Consider the following 19,621-nt stretch of genomic DNA (forward strand, 5'->3'; position numbering starts at 1 on the left):
TGTGTTGTGACAAGGTAGGGGTGGTATACAGACGATAGCCCTATTTGGTAAAAGACCAAGTCCATATTATGGCAAGAACAGCTCAAATAAGCAAAGTGAAATGACAGTCCATCGTTACTTTAAGACATGAAGGTCAGTCAATCCAGGAAATGTCAAGAACTTAGTGGTCCTTCTGTAGCTCAGTTGGTAGAGCATGGCGCTTGTAACGCCAGGGTAGTGGGTTCAATTCCCGGGACCACCCATACGTAGAATGTATGCACACATGACTGTAAGTCGCTTTGGATAAAAGCGTCCGCTAAATGGCATATAATAATAATAATATAATAAAGAACTTGGAAAGTTTCTTCAAAATCAAAACAAATTGTATTTATGTTCAAGAAAAAACCATCAAACTGTCTCTCATGGGGACCACCACAGGAATGAAAGACCCAGAGTTACCTCTCCTGCAGAGGATAAGTTCATTAGAGTTAACTGGCTCTCATGGGGACCACCACAGGAATGAAAGACCCAGAGTTACCTCTCCTGCAGAGGATAAGTTCATTAGAGTTAACTGGCTCTCATGGGGACCACCACAGGAATGAAAGACCCAGAGTTACCTCTCCTGCAGAGGATAAGTTCATTAGAGATACCCGCGACCCATTCAGAACCTCCCGAGACCCAATTTGGGTCGCAACCCACTAGTTGAGAATTACTGTTCTAACGTGTGCGTCTCTCTCGCTCTCGATCTCTCACTCTCTCTCTCTCTCTGTCTCTCTCTCTCTCTCTGTCTCTCTCTCTCTCTCTGTCTCTCTCTCTCTCTCTGTCTCTGTCTCTCTCTCTCTCTCTCTCTCTGTCTCTCTGTCTGTCTCTCTCTGTCTCTCTGTGTGTGTAGGTGTTCTGTGACATGACGGTAGGCGAGGGGGAGATGGTGTGTGTGGAGTTGGTAGCCAGTGATAAGAGCAACACGTTCCAAGGAGTCGTCTTCCAAGGTTCCATCCGCTACGAAGCTCTGAAGAAGGTTTACGACAACAGGGTAAGTCTCTCTACTCTATAGATATCTATCTGGGATTCCTCTACTCTATAGATATCTATCTGGGATGTCTCTCTACTCTATAGATATCTATCTGGGATTCCTCTGAAGAAGGTTTACGACAACAGAAGGTCTTCTGACTACTCTATAGGTAAGTCTCTCTACTCTATAGATATCTATCTGGGATTCCTCTGAAGAAGGTTTACGACAACAGGTAAGTAAGTCTCTCTACTCTATAGATATCTATCTGGGATGTCTCTCTACTCTATAGATATCTATCTATAGATTCCTAGATATCTATCTGGGATTCCTCTCTGAAGAAGGTTTACGACAACAGGTAAGTCTCTCTACTCTATAGATATTCTCTATTTGGGATGTCTCTATCTCTACTCTATAGATATCTATCTGGGATTCCTCTCTAGAAGAAGGTTTACGACAACAGGGTAAGTCTCTCTACTCTATAGATATCTATTTGGGATGTCTCTCTACTCTATAGATATCTATCTGGGATTCCTCTCTGAAGAAGGTTTACGACAACAGGGTAAGTCTCTCTACTCTATAGATATCTATCTGGGATGTCTCTCTACTCTATAGATATCTATCTGGGATGTCTCTCTACTCTATAGATATCTATCTGGGATTCCTCTGAAGAAGGTTTACGACAACAGGGTAAGTCTCTCTACTCTATAGATATCTATTTGGGATGTCTCTCTACTCTATAGATATCTATCTGGGATTCCTCTCTGAAGAAGGTTTACGACAACAGGGTAAGTCTCTCTACTCTATAGATATCTATCTGGGATTCCTCTCTACTCTATAGATATCTATCTGGGATTCCTCTCTACTCTATAGATATCTATCTGGGATTCCTCTCTGGAGAAGGTTTACGACAACAGGGTAAGTCTCTCTACTCTATAGATATCTATCTGGGATTCCTCTCTACTCTATAGATATCTATCTGGGATTCCTCTCTGGAGAAGGTTTACGACAACAGGGTAAGTCTCTCTACTCTATAGATATCTATCTGGGATGTCTCTCTACTCTATAGATATCTATTTGGGATGTCTCTCTACTCTATAGATATCTATCTGGGATTCCTCTCTACTCTATAGATATCTATCTGGGATTCCTCTCTACTCTATAGATATCTATCTGGGATTCCTCTGAAGAAGGTTTACGACAACAGGGTAAGTCTCTCTACTCTATAGATATCTATCTGGGATGTCTCTCTACTCTATAGATATCTATCTGGGATTCCTCTGAAGAAGGTTTACGACAACAGGGTAAGTCTCTCTACTCTATAGATATCTATCTGGGATTCCTCTCTACTCTATAGATATCTATCTGGGATTCCTCTCTACTCTATAGATATCTATCTGGGATTCCTCTCTGGAGAAGGTTTACGACAACCGAGTAAGTCTCAACCTTTCCAATAACTTTTGTTATTGACCAAATACTTAATTTCAACCATAATTTGCAAATAAATACATTAAAAATCCTACAATGTGATTTTCTGGATTTTTTTCTCTCATTTTGTCTGTCATAGTTGAAATGTACCTATGACGAAAATGACAGGCCTCTCTCATCTTTTTAAGTGGGAGAACTTGCACAATTGGTGGCTGACTAAATACTTTTTGCCCCACTGTATAGACAGGTGTGTACCTTTCCAGATCATGTCCAATCAATTTAATTTATGACAGGTGGACTCAAAGTTATAGAAACAACTTTCTGAATATTCTGTGAAAAGGTGAAATCAGCCTCAAGCTTGTGAGAAACTTTACTGCTTGAATTTACAAAAATACCTTGGAAAGAAGGAAACTGGATATGTTTGTCTTGATGAAATAGTTTACAGACATTACTAACAGAAAAACACAGGACTTTGTAGTTTGTGGACAAGACATTACTAACAGAGAAACACTGGACTTTGTAGTTTGTGGTGAAATACAAGACAAGATCCAAAACGATCTATATCAAGTCTCCCTGTTGTGTGTTTGTCTTGTAGGTGAGTGTGGCAGCGAAGATGGCCCAGCGCATGTCGTTCGGCTTCTACAAGTACAACAACATGGAGTTTGTCAGGATGAAGGGGCCGCAGGGCAAAGGTCACGCTGAGATGGCGGTCAGCCGGGTCCCGACCGGAGACACGTCCCCCTGCGGCACAGAGGAGGACCTGGACTCACCCCTACACGAGAGGGTAGGTAGAGTAGACAAATAGGCACGCACGCACACATGCGAGAGGGTTAGTATAATACACACACACATGAGAGGGTTAGTATAACACACACACACACATGAGAGGGTTAGTATAACACACACACACACATGAGAGGGTTAGTATAATACACACACACATGAGAGGGTCAGCACACACAAAACATGCGCATGGACACACCCCCTTTTGCCCTCAGAACAGCCTCAATTCGTCAGGGCGTGGGACTCTACAATGTGTCCAAAGTGTTCCACAGGGAAGCTGGTCCATGTTGACTCCAACGCTTCCCACAGCTGTATCAAGTTGGCTGGATGTCCTTTGGGTGGTGGACCATTCTGGAAACACATATTAAACAGTTGAGTGTGTAAAACCCAGCAGCGTTGAAGTTCTTGACTCAAACCGGTGTGCCTGGCACCTACTACCGTACCCCGTTCAAAGGAACCTACTACCGTACCCCGTTCAAAGGAACCTACTACCGTACCCGTTCAAAGGAACCTACTGCCGTACCCCGTTCAAAGGCACCTACTGCCGTACCCCGTTCAAAGGAACCTACTGCCGTACCCCGTTCAAAGGAACCTACTACCGTACCCCGTTCAAAGGAACCTACTGCCGTACCCCGTTCAAAGGCACCTACTACCGTACCCCGTTCAAAGGCACCTACTACCGTACCCCGTTCAAAGGCACCTACTACCAGACCCCGTTCAAAGGAACCTACTACCAGACCCTGTTCAAAGGAACCTACTGCCGTACCCCGTTCAAAGGAACCTACTGCCGTACCCCGTTCAAAGGAACCTACTACCGTACCCCGTTCAAAGGAACCTACTACCGTACCCCGTTCAAAGGAACCTACTACCGTACCCCGTTCAAAGGAACCTACTACCGTACCCCGTTCAAAGGAACCTACTACTGTACCCCGTTCAAAGGAACCTACTACCGTACCCCGTTCAAAGGAACCTACTGCCGTACCCCGTTCAAAGGAACCTACTGCCGTACCCCGTTCAAAGGAACCTACTGCCATACCCCGTTCAAAGGCACCTACTACCATACCCCGTTCAAAGGAACCTACTACCAGACCCTGTTCAAAGGAACCTACTACCGTACCCCGTTCAAAGGAACCTACTGCCGTACCCCGTTCAAAGGAACCTACTGCCGTACCCCGTTCAAAGGAACCTACTACCGTACCCCGTTCAAAGGAACCTACTGCCGTACCCCGTTCAAAGGAACCTACTACCGTACCCCGTTCAAAGGAACCTACTACTGTACCCCGTTCAAAGGAACCTACTGCCGTACCCCGTTCAAAGGCACCTACTGCCGTACCCCGTTCAAAGGAACCTACTGCCGTACCCCGTTCAAAGGCACCTACTGCCGTACCCCGTTCAAAGGAACCTACTGCCGTACCCCGTTCAAAGGAACCTACTGCCGTACCCCGTTCAAAGGCACCTACTGCCGTACCCCGTTCAAAGGCACCTACTGCCGTACCCCGTTCAAAGGCACCTACTGCCGTACCCCGTTCAAAGGCACCTACTGCCGTACCCCGTTCAAAGGCACCTACTGCCGTACCCCGTTCAAAGGAACCTACTGCCGTACCCCGTTCAAAGGAACCTACTGCCGTACCCCGTTCAAAGGAACCTACTGCCGTACCCCGTTCAAAGGAACCTACTGCCGTACCCCGTTCAAAGGAACCTACTGCCGTACCCCGTTCAAAGGAACCTACTGCCGTACCCCGTTCAAAGGAACCTACTACCAGACCCTGTTCAAAGGAACTTAAATATTTTGTCTTGCCCATCCACCCTCTGAATGGCACACATACACAATCCATGTCTCAATTGTCTCAAGGTTTAAAAATCCTTCTTTAACCACCTGTCTCCTCCCCTTCATCTACATGTCTCCTCCCCTTCATCTACATGTCTCCTCCCCTTCATCTACATGTCTCCTCCCCTTCATCTACATGTCTCCTCCCCTTCATCTACATGTCTCCTCCCCTTCATCTACATGTCTCCTCCCCATGTCTCCCCCCCTTCATCTACATGTCTCCTCCCCTTCATCTACATGTCTCCTCCCCTTCATCTACATGTCTCCTCCCCTTCATCAACATGTCTCCTCCCCTTCATCTACATGTCTCCTCCCCTTCATCTACGCTGATTGAAGTGGATTTAACAGGTGACATTAATCAGGGATCACAGCATTCTGGCATAGTCTTTGATACACAAAACCCAGTCTATTATTACCCACTATTATACTATTACTGAGTTACTGCAGTATGTTATATTACTACTGAGTTACTGCCATGTTTAATAGACTATTATATTATTACTGAGTTACTGCCATGTTTAATACACTGTAGTACACATATGTCAGAGTCAAGGCCCGCGGGCCACATCCGGCCCGCGAGAAGGTTTTTTACGGCCCCTGGGATGATCTTGATTTATTATTAGAACCGGCCCGCAGACCGCAGCAAGCCGGCAGCCCGCAGATCTTTTACACGCACCAATACTACATTTCCCACAATGCAACGGTGACGCACCGAGCAGTAGGCTGCTTCATTTCAATATTTATTGGCACAGCAGTTGTCAGCATCACAGTAAAATTAACTTTCAGATACCCATCAAAAATGGCAAAACGGAAGGTGGACACTGAGAACCGGGGTTTCAAACAAGGTGGGAGTCGGAGTATTTGTTCACGGAGGTAGCTGGAAAACCTGTGTGTCTTCTGTGTGGAGAAAGTGTGGCGGTACTGAAAGAGTATAATCTGAGACGACATTATGAAACGAAACACGCGGACAAAAACAAGAATATGGACATGGAACAAAGGCTACAAAAGGCAGAGGAATTAAAACGAGGCCTCAAATCTCGACAGGCTCTGTTCAAAAAAGCCAAATCACAAGGCCAGGCTGCTGTCAAGGCCAGTTTTATTTTGGCAGAAGAGATCGCTAAATCAGCCCGGCCATTTACGGAGGGGATTTCATCAAAAACTGCATGATTAAAGTTTGTGACGAAGTTTGCCCAGAAAAAAGGCAACTCTTTTTAAATGTGAGTCTGAGCAGAAACACCATTGCCGAGAGAGTAGACCAGTTGTCCATCAATCTAAAAGAGCAGCTTGTGAAAAAGGGAAAAGATTTCATTGCATATTCCTTGGCTGTGGATGAGAGCACCGACATTTCTGACATTGCCCAGTTGTCAATTTTCATCCGCGGAGTGGACTCCAGCCTAAGCGTGACAGAGGAGTTTTTGGCTTTACGTCCTATGCATGGCACAACTACGGGGCATGATTTGTATGAAGAGGTGTCAAGATGTGTAAATGAGATGGAGCTGCCTTGGGAAAAACTCGTGGGTTTGACAACCGACGGAGCACCTGCGATGTGTGGACACAGGAGCGGACTGGTGGCGAAGATACGGGAAAAGATGCAAGAGGAAAACGCGACAGGTGAGCTGACAGCTTATCATTGTATCATACACCAGGAAGCGTTGTGCGGTAAAGCCTTGAAAATGGAGCATGTAATGAGCATCATCACGCGCACAGTTAACTTTATCAGAGCCAAAGGTTTGAATCACCGCCAGTTCAAGGCATTTCTGACGGAGTTAGAAACGGAGCATGGTGATTTGCCTTATCACACAGAGGTGCGATGGCTAAGCCAGGGAAAGGTGCTTCAAAGATGTTTCGAGCTTCGTGAGGAGATTTGTCTGTTCTTGGACAGCAAAGGGAAAGACACAACACAACTCCGAGACTAAATGTTTCTGTGTGAAATGGCTTTTCTGTGTGACATTACGAGTCATCTGAATGCAATGAACTTGCAGCTGCAGGGTCGGGATCGTGTCATCTCTGATATGTACAGTACAGTGAAGGCATTTAAAACCAAACTGACTCTGTGGGAGACGCAGATGCGGAAAGAAAATTTGAGCCACTTTCCCAGCTGCCAGACCATGAAAGAGAAGCTCTCTACCAGTGCGTTCCCGAGCGCACAGTTGGCTGATAAAATAGGTATGCTTGCCGCTGACTTTCGACGCCGATTTGCTGACTTTGAAGCACAAAAAGCAGGTTGGAACTGCTCGGTAACCCATTTGCTGTTGACGTGGAAAGCTCACCACCAAACCTCCAAATGGAGTTGATTGACCTCCAATGCAATGATGCACTGAGGGCAAAATATGCGGCAGTGGGTGCTGCGGAGTTCGCCCGTTTCCTCCCGACACAATGCCCCAGCTGCGCATCCAGGCTGCTCAAACGTTGTCTATGTTTGGCAGCACATACCTGTGTGAACAACTGTTTTCTTTGATGAACTTGAACAAAACATCACACAGAAGTCGACTTACTGCTGAACACCTCCACTCAATTCTGAGGATTTCCTCAGCTCAGAGCATTACCCCGAACATTGATGAACTTGTGGAAAAGATGGGACACCACCAAGTATCACCCTCAACCTCAAACAAGTGAACATTACTGTGCAATCACATATTTAGAGTTTTTACTCAGTTCAAGTTTAAAAGTTAAAGTTTAATATTTGTTTTCACTGCATGTTACTTCTCCTTAAACAAAGTGTTGTTTTTGATTAATAGATTTTTGCACTTTATTTTATTGTATTTCAATCCAATTATATTTTTAAAATATTTCAGTTGAGTGGATGATAGAAAATTGCTATTATTGTTTTTTTCTTTGAAGTAAATTTAGCCCACTTTTGCTAAAATAGAAAATATAGGCTACTGATGGTGCCTTGAATACCGGTTTCTTTCATTTAATGTTCATGTTATGGGGATTTTTATATAAAGGAAATTTGTCTTTTGTGTCTGTTGAAAATTAAAGATTACTGACAGAGCCATAAGAAAATATTGCTTTATTTATCTGATCATATTGGAATATATTTGTTAGGTTTTCAGTAGGTTCAATTAGGTTCACTAGACTATATGCGTCATTTAAAAAATTTTCAATGAACATTCGAACAGTCCGGCCCTCGGCTTGTAGCTAAATTTTTTATTTGGCCCTCCGTCCATTTGACTTTGACACCCCTGCTGTAGTATATTATATTACTACTGAGTTACTGCCATGTTTAATACACTGTAGTATATTATATTACTACTGAGTTACTGCCATATTTAATACACTGTAGTATATTATATTACTACTGAGTTACTGCCATGTTTAATACACTGTAGTATATTATATTACTACTGAGTTACTGCCATGTTTAATACACTGTAGTATATTATATTACTACTGAGTTACTGCCATGTTTAATACACTGTAGTATATTATATTACTACTGAGTTACTGCCATATTTAATACACTGTAGTATATTATATTACTACTGAGTTACTGCCATGTTTAATACACTGTAGTATATTATATTACTACTGAGTTACTGCCATGTTTAATACACTGTAGTATATTATATTACTACTGAGTTACTGCCATGTTTAATACACTGTAGTATATTATATTACTACTGAGTTACTGCCATATTTAATACACTGTAGTATATTATATTACTACTGAGTTACTGCCATGTTTAATACACTGTAGTATATTATATTACTACTGAGTTACTGCCATATTTAATACACTGTAGTATATTATATTACTACTGAGTTACTGCCGTGTTTAATACACTGTAGTATGTTATATTACTACTGAGTTACTGCCATGTTTAATACACTGTAGTATGTTATATTACTACTGAGTTACTGCCATGTTTAATACACTGTAGTATATTATATTACTACTGAGTTACTGCCATGTTTAATACACTGTAGTATATTATATTACTACTGAGTTACTGCCATGTTTAATACACTGTAGTATATTATATTACTACTGAGTTACTGCCATGTTTAATACACTGTAGTATATTATATTACTACTGAGTTACTGCAGTATGTTTAATACACTGTAGTATATTATATTACTACTGAGTTACTGCCGTGTTTAATACACTGTAGTATATTATATTACTACTGAGTTACTGCAGTATGTTTAATACACTGTAGTATATTATATTACTACTGAGTTACTGCAGTATGTTTAATACACTGTAGTATATTATATTACTACTGAGTTACTGCCGTGTTTAATACACTGTAGTATATTATATTACTACTGAGTTACTGCCGTGTTTAATACACTGTAGTATATTATATTACTACTGAGTTACTGCCGTGTTTAATACACTGTAGTATATTATATTACTACTGAGTTACTGCCGTGTTTAATACACTGTAGTATATTATATTACTACTGAGTTACTGCCGTGTTTAATACACTGTAGTATATTATATTACTACTGAGTTACTGCAGTATGTTTAATACACTGTAGTATATTATATTACTACTGAGTTACTGCCGTGTTTAATACACTGTAGTATATTATATTACTACTGAGTTACTGCAGTATGTTTAATACACTGTAGTATATTATATTACTACTGAGTTACTGCCGTGTTTAATACACTGTAGTATATTATATTACTACTGAGTTACTGCAGTATGTTTAATACACTGTAGTATATTATATTACTACTGAGTTACTGCCGTGTTTAATAGACTATTATATTATTACTGAGTTACTGCCATGTTTAATACACTGTAGTATATTATATTACTACTGAGTTACTGCCATGTTTAATACACTGTAGTATATTATATTACTACTGAGTTACTGCCGTGTTTAATACACTATTATATTACTACTGAGTTACTGCCGTGTTCCAGACCCCCCCCCACACTGTAGTATATTATATTACTACTGAGTTACTGCAGTATGTTTAATACACTATTATATTACTACTGAGTTACTGCAGTATGTTTAATACACTATTATATTACTACTGAGTTACTGCAGTATGTTTAATACACTATTATATTACTACAGTTTAACTACACAGGTATAAGTGCAACTGATGGTAGTATTAGATATGTTCTGATTGGCTGTCTGGGTGTTGGTTCTGATTGGCTGTCTGTGTTGTGTTTGGTCAGGTGACGTCGTTCAGCACCCCTCCCACCCCGGAGAGGAACCGCCCCTCGTTCTTCTCCCCTTCTCTCCGTCGGAAGGTCCCCAGGAACCGTATCACTGAGATGAAGAAGAGTCACTCAGCCAACGATAGTGAAGAGTTCTTCAGGGAAGAGGACGACGAGGGTAATGATATTTTATACCCAAACACCACGTGTTGTGTAGGATCTGTTGGAGAGTGTAGAACCCGGATGTGTTGGAGGGAGAGTGTAGAACCCGGATGTGTTGGAGGGAGAGTGTAGAACCCGGATGTGTTGGAGGGAGAGTGTAGAACCCGGATGTGTTGGAGGGAGAGTGTAGAACCCGGATGTGTTGGAGGGAGAGTGTAGAACCCGGATGTGTTGGAGGGAGAGTGTAGAACCCGGATGTGTTGGAGGGAGAGTGTAGAACCCGGATGTGTTGGAGGGAGAGTGTAGAACCCGGATGTGTTGGAGGGAGAGTGTAGAACCCGGATGTGTTGGAGGGAGAGTGTAGAGCCCGGATGTGTTGGAGGGAGAGTGTAGAACCCGGATGTGTTGGAGGGAGAGTGTAGAACCCGGATGTGTTGGAGGGAGAGTGTAGAACCCGGATGTGTTGGAGGGAGAGTGTAGAACCCGGATGTGTTGAATGGAGGGAGAGTGTAGAACGCGGATGTGTTGAATAGACAGAGAGTGTAGAACCAGGATGTGTTGAAGAGACAGAGAGTGTAGAACCAGGATGTGTTGAAGAGACAGAGAGTGTAGAACCAGGAGAGTGTAGAACCTGGATGTGTTGAAGAGACAGAGAGTGTAGAACCAGGAGAGTGTAGAACCTGGATGTGTTGAAGAGACAGAGTGTAGAACCAGGAGAGTGTAGAACCAGGATGTGTTGGAGACAGTGTTTAACCTATAACCTGGATCATGTGACCCCATGCAGACCTGTGTAACCAGTCCAACCTGCGGTCTCGCTCCCTGTCGGGTACAGGTCGGTCCCTGGTGGGATCTTGGCTCAAACTGAACCGTACGGAGGAGTACTTCCTGCTTTACTCCCACCTGACCTACGTCACCCTGCCGCTGCACCGCATCACCTCAGGTCAAGACCCCCCACCATCAGTCCCTAATGGGTCACTATTCCCTATCACCTCAGGTCAAGGCCCACACGCCATCAGTCCCTAATGGGTCACTATTCCCTATCACCTCAGGTCCAGACCCCCCCCCCCACACTATCAGTCCCTAATGGGTCACTATTCCCTATCCCCTCAGGTCCAGACCCACACACTATCAGTCCCTAATGGGTTCATTATTCCTTCAGGTCCAGACCATCAGTCCCTAATGGGTTCCCTATTCCCTAATGGGTCACTATTCCCTATTCCCTCACGTCAAGACCCACACACCATCAGTCCCTAATGGTTCCCTATCACCTCAGGTCCAGACTTCCGGCGCCGACAGAGATGGCCGCCTCGCTTCGCGTTCCTAGGAAACTGCAGTTTTTTGTTTTTTACGTGTTATTTCTTACATTAGTACCCCAGGTCATCTTAGGTTTCATTACATACAGTCGAGAAGAACTACTGAATATAAGAGCAGCGTCAACTCACCATCAGTACGACCAAGAATATGACTTTCGCGAAGCGGATCCTGTGTTCTGCCTTTCACCCAGGACAACGGAATGGATCCCAGCCGGCGACCCAAAAAAACGACTTCGTAAAAAAGGGAAACGTAGCGGTCTTCTGGTCAGACTCCGGAGACGGGCTCATCGTGCACCACTCCCCAGTATACTACTCGCAAATGTCCAGTCTCTTGACAACAAGGTTGATGAAATCCGAGCAGGGGTAGCATTCCAGAGGGACATCAGAGACTGTAACGTTCTTTGCTTCACGGAAACATGGCTCACTGGAGAGACGCTATCGGAGTCGGTGCAGCCAGCTGGTTTCTCCACGCATCGCGCCGACAGAAACCAACATCTTTCTGGTAAGAAGAGGGGCGTGGGCGTATGGCTAACGAGACGTGGTGTGGTCACAAAAGCATACAGGAACTCAAGTCCTTCTGTTCACCTGATTTGTAATTCCTCACAATCAAATGTCGACCGCATTATCTACCAAGGGAATTCTCTTCGATTATAATCACAGCCGTATATATTCCCCCCCAAGCAGACACATCGATGGCTCTGAACGAACTTTATTTGACTGTTTGCAAACTGGAATCCATATATCCTGAGGCTGCATTCATTGTAGCTGGGGATTTTAACAAGGCTAATCTGAAAACAAGACTCCCTATATTGTATCAGAATATCGATTGCGCAACCAGGGCTGGCAAAACCTTGGATCATTGTTATTCTAACTTCCGCGACGCATATAAGGCCCTGCCCCGCCCCCCTTTCGGAAAAGCTGACCGACTACATTTTGTTGATCTCTGCCTACAGACCGAAACTAAAACAAGAAGCTCCCGCGCTGAGGTCTGTTCAACGCTGGTCCGACCAATCTGATTCCACACTCCAAGACTGCTTCCATCACGTGGACTGGGATATGTTTCGTATTGCGTCAGACAACAACATTGACGAATACGCTGATTCGGTGTGCGAGTTCATTCGAACGTGTGTTGAAGATGTCGTTCCCATAGCAACGATTAAAACATTCCCAAACCAGAAACCGTGGATTGATGGCAGCATTCGCGTGAAACTGAAAGCCCGAACCACTGCTTTTAATCAGGGCAAGGTGACCGGTAACATGACCGAATACAAACAGTGTAGCTATTCCCTCCGCAAGGCAATCAAACAAGCTAAGCGTCAGTATAGAGACAAAGTAGAATCTCAAATTCAACGGCTCAGACACAGGAGGTATGTGGCAGGGTCTACAGTCAATCACGGACTTCAAGAAGAAACCCAGCCCAGTCACGGACCAGGATGTCTTGCTCCCAGGCAGACTAAATAACTTTTGCCCGCTTTGAGAACAATACAGTGCCACTGACACGGCCTGCAACCAAAACATGCGGCCTCTCCTTCACTGCAGCCGAGGTGAGTAAAACATTTAAACGTGTTAACCCTCGCAAGGCTGCAGGCCCAGACGGCATCCCCAGCCGCGCCCTCAGAGCATGCGCAGACCAGCTGACTGGTGTGTTTACAGACATATTCAATCAATCCCTATCCCAGTCTGCTGTTCCCACATGCTTCAAGAGGGCCACCATTGTTCCTGTTCCCAAGAAAGCTAAGGTAACTGAGCTAAACGACTACCGCCCCATAGCACTCACTTCCGTCATCATGAAGTGCTTTGAGAGACTAGTCAAGGACCATATCACCTCCACCCTACATGACACCCTAGACCCACTCCAATTTGCTTACCGCCCAAATAGGTCCACAGACGATGCAATCTCAACCACACTGCCCTAACCCATCTGGACAAGAGGAATACCTATGTGAGAATGCTGTTCATCGACTACAGCTCGGTATTTAACACCATAGTACCCTCCACGCTCGTCATCAAGCTCGAGACCCTGCGACCCCGCCCTGTGCAACTGGGTACTAGACTTCCTGATGGGCCGCCCCCAGGTGGTGAGGGTAGGCAACAACATCTCCACCCCGCTGATCCTCAACACTGGGGCCCCACAAGGGTGCGTTCTGAGCCCTACTCCCTGTTCACCCACGACTGCGTGGCCACGCACGCCTCCAACTCAATCATCAAGTTTGTGGACGACACAACAGTGGTAGGCTTGATTACCAACAACGACGAGACGGCGTACAGGGAGGAGGTGAGGGCCCTCGGAGTGTGGTGTCAGGAAAATAACCTCACACTCAACGTCAATAAAACTAAGGAGATGATTGTGGACTTCAGGAAACAGCAGAGGGAACACCCCCCTATCCACATCGATGGAACAGTAGTGGAGAGGGTAGCAAGTTAAGTTCCTCGGCATACACATCACAGACAAACTGAATTGGTCCACCCACACAGACAGCATCGTGAAGAAGGCGCAGCAGCGCCTCTTCAACCTCAGGAGGCTGAAGAAATTCGGCTTGTCACCAAAAGCACTCACAAATTTCTACAGATGCACAATCGAGAGCATCCTGGCGGGCTGTATCACCGCCTGGTACGGCAACTGCTCAGCCCTCAACCGTAAGGCTCTCCAGATGGTAGTGAGGTCTGCACAACGCATCACCGGGGGCAAACTACCTGTCCTCCAGGACACCTACACCACCCGATGTTACAGGAAGGCCATAAAGATCATCAAGGACATCAACCACCCGAGCCACTGCCTGTTCACCCCGCTATCATCCAGAAGGCGAGGTCAGTACAGGTGCAGCAAAGCTGGGACAGAGAGACTGAAAAACAGCTTCTATCTCAAGGCCATCAGACTGTTAAACAGCCACCACTAACATTGAGTGGCTGCTGCCAACACACTGACTCAACTCCAGCCACTTTAATGATGGGAAATGATGTAAAATATATCACTTGCCACTTTAAACAATGCTACCTAATGTAATGTTTACATACCCTACATTATTCATCTCATATGTATACGTATATACTGTACTCTATCATCTACTGCATCTTTATGTAACACACGTATCACTAGCCACTTTAACTATGCCACTTTGTTTACATACTCATCTCAGATGTGTATATACTGCACTCAATACCATCTACTGTATCTTTCCTATGCCGTTCTGTACCATCACTCATTCATATATCTTTATGTACATATTCTTTATCCCCTTACACTGAGTATAAGACAGTAGTTTTGGAATTGTTGGTCAGATTACTTGTTGGTTATTACTGCATTGTCGGAACTAGAAGCACAAGCATTTCGCTACACTCGCATTAAATCTGCTAACCATGTGTATGTGACAAATAAAATTTGATTTGACACTATCAGTCCCTAATGGGTCACTATGTCCATTGGGGGGGGACATCTTGGGCAGGGGGACGATGGGGTACATCTTGGGGAGGTGGGGATAACAACCTGAGTTAGAGAGAGTGAAAATGTTCTGATAACACAACAGCCAGCTGGTCTGGCCATGCTCTGAGGGTGTGGCTAGGGTCTTCTAATCTAGATTCTTTACACTTTCTAGAGGACATGCTCTGAGGGTGTGGCTAGGGTCTTCTAATCTAGATTCTTTACACTTTCTAGAGGACAGGGAGCCATTATGGACTTTCCCTGTCGTGTGAATTACAGTATTGACTGCTCATTGACTGTGTTGTCTGTCATCAGATATCCTGGAGGTGAGACAGAAGCCCATCCTGATGACATAGCAGATCAGAGCTCCAGTCCTCCTAACTACCCCAGAGCCTCCCTACGAAGTGCCTTCCTGCATCAGGCCCTGACTGACACCACTACAACCCAGTGGTGAGATGGAGGAAATACAGCAACACTACCACCACCTGGTGGTGAGATGGAGGAATTACAGCAACACTACCACCACCTGGTGGTGAGATGGAGGAATTACAGCAACACTACCACCATCTGGTGGTGAGACGGAGGAATTACAGCAACACTACCACCATCTGGTGGTGAGACAGAGAACTACAACCAAACCTGGAGTCAATGGCAAGAGGTGACTAAAAAACAACTTTGGAACAATGAAAACCAGCCAATCAAAAAAGTGCCTCTTCCCTCTGTCATGTTCCTGCTCAATGAGGATTCGCCGGTGGGTGTGAGGCGGCCGCCAGGGAAATGGGCATAGCAACCCACCTGTCCTGTCAGGATCACAATGGTCGTGAAGTGCAGTGCCATTGGCTGAACTCTGACCTGGAACTAAAATGATTTAGAATGTCTCTGGACGAATCTAAAATGGATCTCTATTCCCAGTTTAGTGCACTAACGTTGGCCTTAGCCCAATGTGGACTCTGATCTAAAGTAGTGCTCTATAAAAGGAATAGGGTGTCATTTTGGACAACGTCTCCTGTTTTCTTGTAAATACCCTGCTGCTTAACTATTCACTGATAAGCCTTTAGGAAAGGTTTACGCTTCTCCTGACAGGAACATAAAGCTTCCGTCTGTTTTGTCGTTGCGTGTTTGTGTTTGTATCTGCGAGGCGGGGAAGGTTAAAAGGATTGTGTGTGTGTGTACAACGTTGTCTAAGTCCCAGGGCTTTGTGGATGTGCTGCCTTCAGTCTGACACATAAAGGATGTTACTCTGAGACCAGAATGACACCTTATTGACCAGGGAGTAGGTTTCCATCAGGCTCACAGTCTGGAGATCCTTAAACTCTTCAGTTTAACGTGACCAACTTTCAACAGGGAACTGAAATTATCATCTATATAAAAAACAATGACTTGGAAATTCACACACGTGTGAGAAAGAGGAGGATTTTCCTCAGCACTGGAACAAGATGGCTGAATATAGAAACAGAAGGCCTGCTGATACTCAGCTTTAGTAGCCGTAGATACTAAACCCTGTTTCTGTCTGGTCTCGTCCCCAGGCTGCCGTTACGTAGAGCCTGGTAACTGTGGAACTGTCTGGAACTAAGGGGGTGTGGCTTTACTGAGTGATATGCTAATCAATTCAAATTCTGGAGCGAATCACACGACTCTGAGGAGAAGGGGGAGGGAGCGAGCCTGGGATAGTTGTGTTTATGGAAGCCCATTCCTGCCACCCAAAATACAATTAAATGTCGACACTGCCTCAACATTTTGAGCTTCTAACTAAAACCATTTAGACAGAACATACATACACTACATGGACAAAAGTATGTGGACACCTGGTCGTCAAACATCTCATTCCATCACCATGAGCATTAATATGGAGTTGGTCCTTTGCTGCTGTAACAACCTCCACTCTTCTGGGAAGGCTTTCCACTAGATGTTGGAACATTGCTGCTATAACAGCCTCCACTCTTCTGGGAAGGCTTTCCACTAGATGTAGGAACATTGCTGCTATAACAGCCTCCACTCTTCTGGGAAGGCTTTCCACTAGATGTTGGAACATTGCTGCTATAACAGCCTCCACTCTTCTGGGAAGGCTTTCCACTAGATGTTGGAACATTGCTGCTATAACAGCCTCCACTCTTCTGGGAAGGCTTTCCACTAGATGTTGGAACATTGCTGCTATAACAGCCTCCACTCTTCTGGGAAGGCTTTCCACTAGATGTTGGAACATTGCTGCTATAACAGCCTCCACTCTTCTGGGAAGGCTTTCCACTAGATGTTGGAACATTGCTGCTATAACAGCCTCCACTCTTCTGGGAAGGCTTTCCACTAGATGTAGGAACATTGCTGCTATAACAGCCTCCACTCTTCTGGGAAGGCTTTCCACTAGATGTTGGAACATTGCTGCTATAACAGCCTCCACTCTTCTGGGAAGGCTTTCCACTAGATGTTGGAACATTGCTGCTGTAACAGCCTCCACTCTTCTGGGAAGGCTTTCCACTAGATGTTGGAACATTGCTGCTGTAACAGCCTCCACTCTTCTGGGAAGGCTTTCCACTAGATGTTGGAACATTGCTGCTATAACAGCCTCCACTCTTCTGGGAAGGCTTTCCACTAGATGTTGGAACATTGCTGCTATAACAGCCTCCACTCTTCTGGGAAGGCTTTCCACTAGATGTTGGAACATTGCTGTGGGGTCTTGCTTCCATTCAGCCACAAGAGCATTAGTGAGGTCGGGCACCGATGTTGAGCGATTAGGCCTGGCTCGCAGTCGTCGTTCCAATTCATCCCAAAGGTGTTCGATGGGATTGAGGACAGGGTTTTGTGCAGGCCAGTCAAGTTCTTCCACACCGATCTCGACACACCACTTTTGTATGGACCTCACTTTGTGCACGGGGGCGTTGTCATGGTGAAACAGGAAAGGGCCTTCCCCAAACTGCTTCCAGAGTTAGTTTGGAACTCTGTAGTGAGTGTTGCCACGGGCGTCAGCACTCGGCGGTCCCGTTCTGTGGCCTACCACTTCCCGGGTGAGCCGTTGTTGCTCCTAGACGTTTTCCATTTCACAATAACAGCACTTACAGTTGACCAGGGGCAGCACTACCAGGGCAGAAATTTGACCAACTGACTTGTTGGAAAGGTGCCACATTGAAGGTCACTGAGCTCTTCAGTACGGGCCGTTCTACTGCCAGTGTTTGTCTATGGAGATTGCATGGCTGTGTGCTCGATTTTTATACACCTGTCAGCAACGGGTGTGGCTGAAACAGCCGAATCCACTCATTTGAAGGGGTGTCCACATACTTCTGTTTCCTCATTTGTAGCATTATGAATTCTATCTGTCCACGTTGCAGAGTCCAGAACTGGCATCAACACTTTATATTGTTTAATAAAATAATTGACACAAAAGCGTTTGAAAAGAGGGACAAAGTGCTACTGGTGTTAAGACTGATTCGCCTCATGATTACTCAACCCCTGCTTCAGTCTGGTAAACCACAGCTGGTCTAGAGTAGTCTACTGATAAACCACAGCTGGTCTAGAGTAGTCTGATAAACCACAGCTGGTCTAGAGTAGTCTACTGATAAACCACAGCTGGTCTAGAGTAGTCTGATAAACCACAGCTGGTCTAGAGTAGTCTGATAAACCACAGCTGGTCTAGAGTAGTCTGATAAACCACAGCTGGTCTAGAGTAGTCTGATAAACCACAGCTGGTCTAGAGTAGTCTACTGATAAACCACAGCTGGTCTAGAGTAGTCTACTGATAAACCACAGCTGGTCTAGAGTAGTCTGATAAACCACAGCTGGTCTAGAGTAGTCTGATAAACCACAGCTGGTCTAGAGTAGTCTGATAAACCACAGCTGGTCTAGAGTAGTCTGATAAACCACAGCTGGTCTAGAGTAGTCTACTGATAAACCACAGCTGGTCTAGAGTAGTCTACTGATAAACCACAGCTGGTCTAGAGTAGTCTACTGATAAACCACAGCTGGTCTAGAGTAGTCTACTGATAAACCACAGCTGGTCTAGAGTAGTCTACTGATAAACCACAGCTGGTCTAGAGTAGTCTACTGGTAAACCACAGCTGGTCTAGAGTAGTCTACTGGTAAACCACAGCTGGTCTAGAGTAGTCTACTGATAAACCACAGCTGGTCTAGAGTAGTCTACTGATAAACCACAGCTGGTCTAGAGTAGTCTACTGATAAACCACAGCTGGTCTAGAGTAGACTACTGATAAACCACAGCTGGTCTAGAGTAGTCTACTGATAAACCACAGCTGGTCTAGAGTAGACTACTGATAAACCACAGCTGGTCTAGAGTAGTCTACTGATAAACCACAGCTGGTCTAGAGTAGCCTGCTGGTCTAGAGTAGTCTACTGATAAACCACAGCTGGTCTAGAGTAGCCTACTGATAAACCACAGCTGGTCTAGAGTAGTCTACTGATAAACCACAGCTGGTCTAGAGTAGTCTACTGATAAACCACAGCTGGTCTAGAGTAGACTACTGATAAACCACAGCTGGTCTAGAGTAGTCTACTGATAAACCACAGCTGGTCTAGAGTAGTCTACTGATAAACCACAGCTGGTCTAGAGTAGTCTACTGATAAA

General features: G+C 44.9%; 1 protein-coding gene and 1 long non-coding RNA gene across 3 annotated transcripts in view; one reads left to right on the plus strand and one right to left on the minus strand.

Moving 5' to 3' along the window:
• Positions 1 to 18,426, plus strand: part of kiaa0930 — a 67,404-nt gene extending 48,978 nt beyond the window's left edge. Inside the window, exons 7-11 of the mRNA XM_052504669.1 lie at positions 872 to 1,012; positions 3,012 to 3,200; positions 10,177 to 10,336; positions 11,105 to 11,260; positions 15,367 to 18,426. Of these exons, the coding sequence (XP_052360629.1) occupies positions 872 to 1,012; positions 3,012 to 3,200; positions 10,177 to 10,336; positions 11,105 to 11,260; positions 15,367 to 15,407 (687 nt within the window). The 3' untranslated portion in view covers positions 15,408 to 18,426. The remainder of the gene's footprint in view (positions 1 to 871; positions 1,013 to 3,011; positions 3,201 to 10,176; positions 10,337 to 11,104; positions 11,261 to 15,366) is intronic.
• Positions 3,210 to 5,477, minus strand: LOC127920672 (uncharacterized). 2 transcript variants are annotated; one of them, XR_008106885.1, is made up of 3 exons: positions 4,764 to 5,477; positions 4,197 to 4,223; positions 3,210 to 3,657 (listed from the first exon to the last, which is right to left on the minus strand). It is a non-coding gene; the product is annotated as an uncharacterized LOC127920672 (long non-coding RNA). The 2 variants fall into 2 exon arrangements; XR_008106884.1 differs by having other exon boundaries at positions 4,575 to 5,477.
• Positions 18,427 to 19,621: the final 1,195 nt, after the last annotated feature.

Source organism: Oncorhynchus keta, unplaced genomic scaffold (genome assembly GCF_023373465.1).
Source record: "Oncorhynchus keta strain PuntledgeMale-10-30-2019 unplaced genomic scaffold, Oket_V2 Un_contig_2021_pilon_pilon, whole genome shotgun sequence".
In the NCBI taxonomy this organism is placed as follows: Eukaryota; Metazoa; Chordata; class Actinopteri; order Salmoniformes; family Salmonidae; genus Oncorhynchus; species Oncorhynchus keta.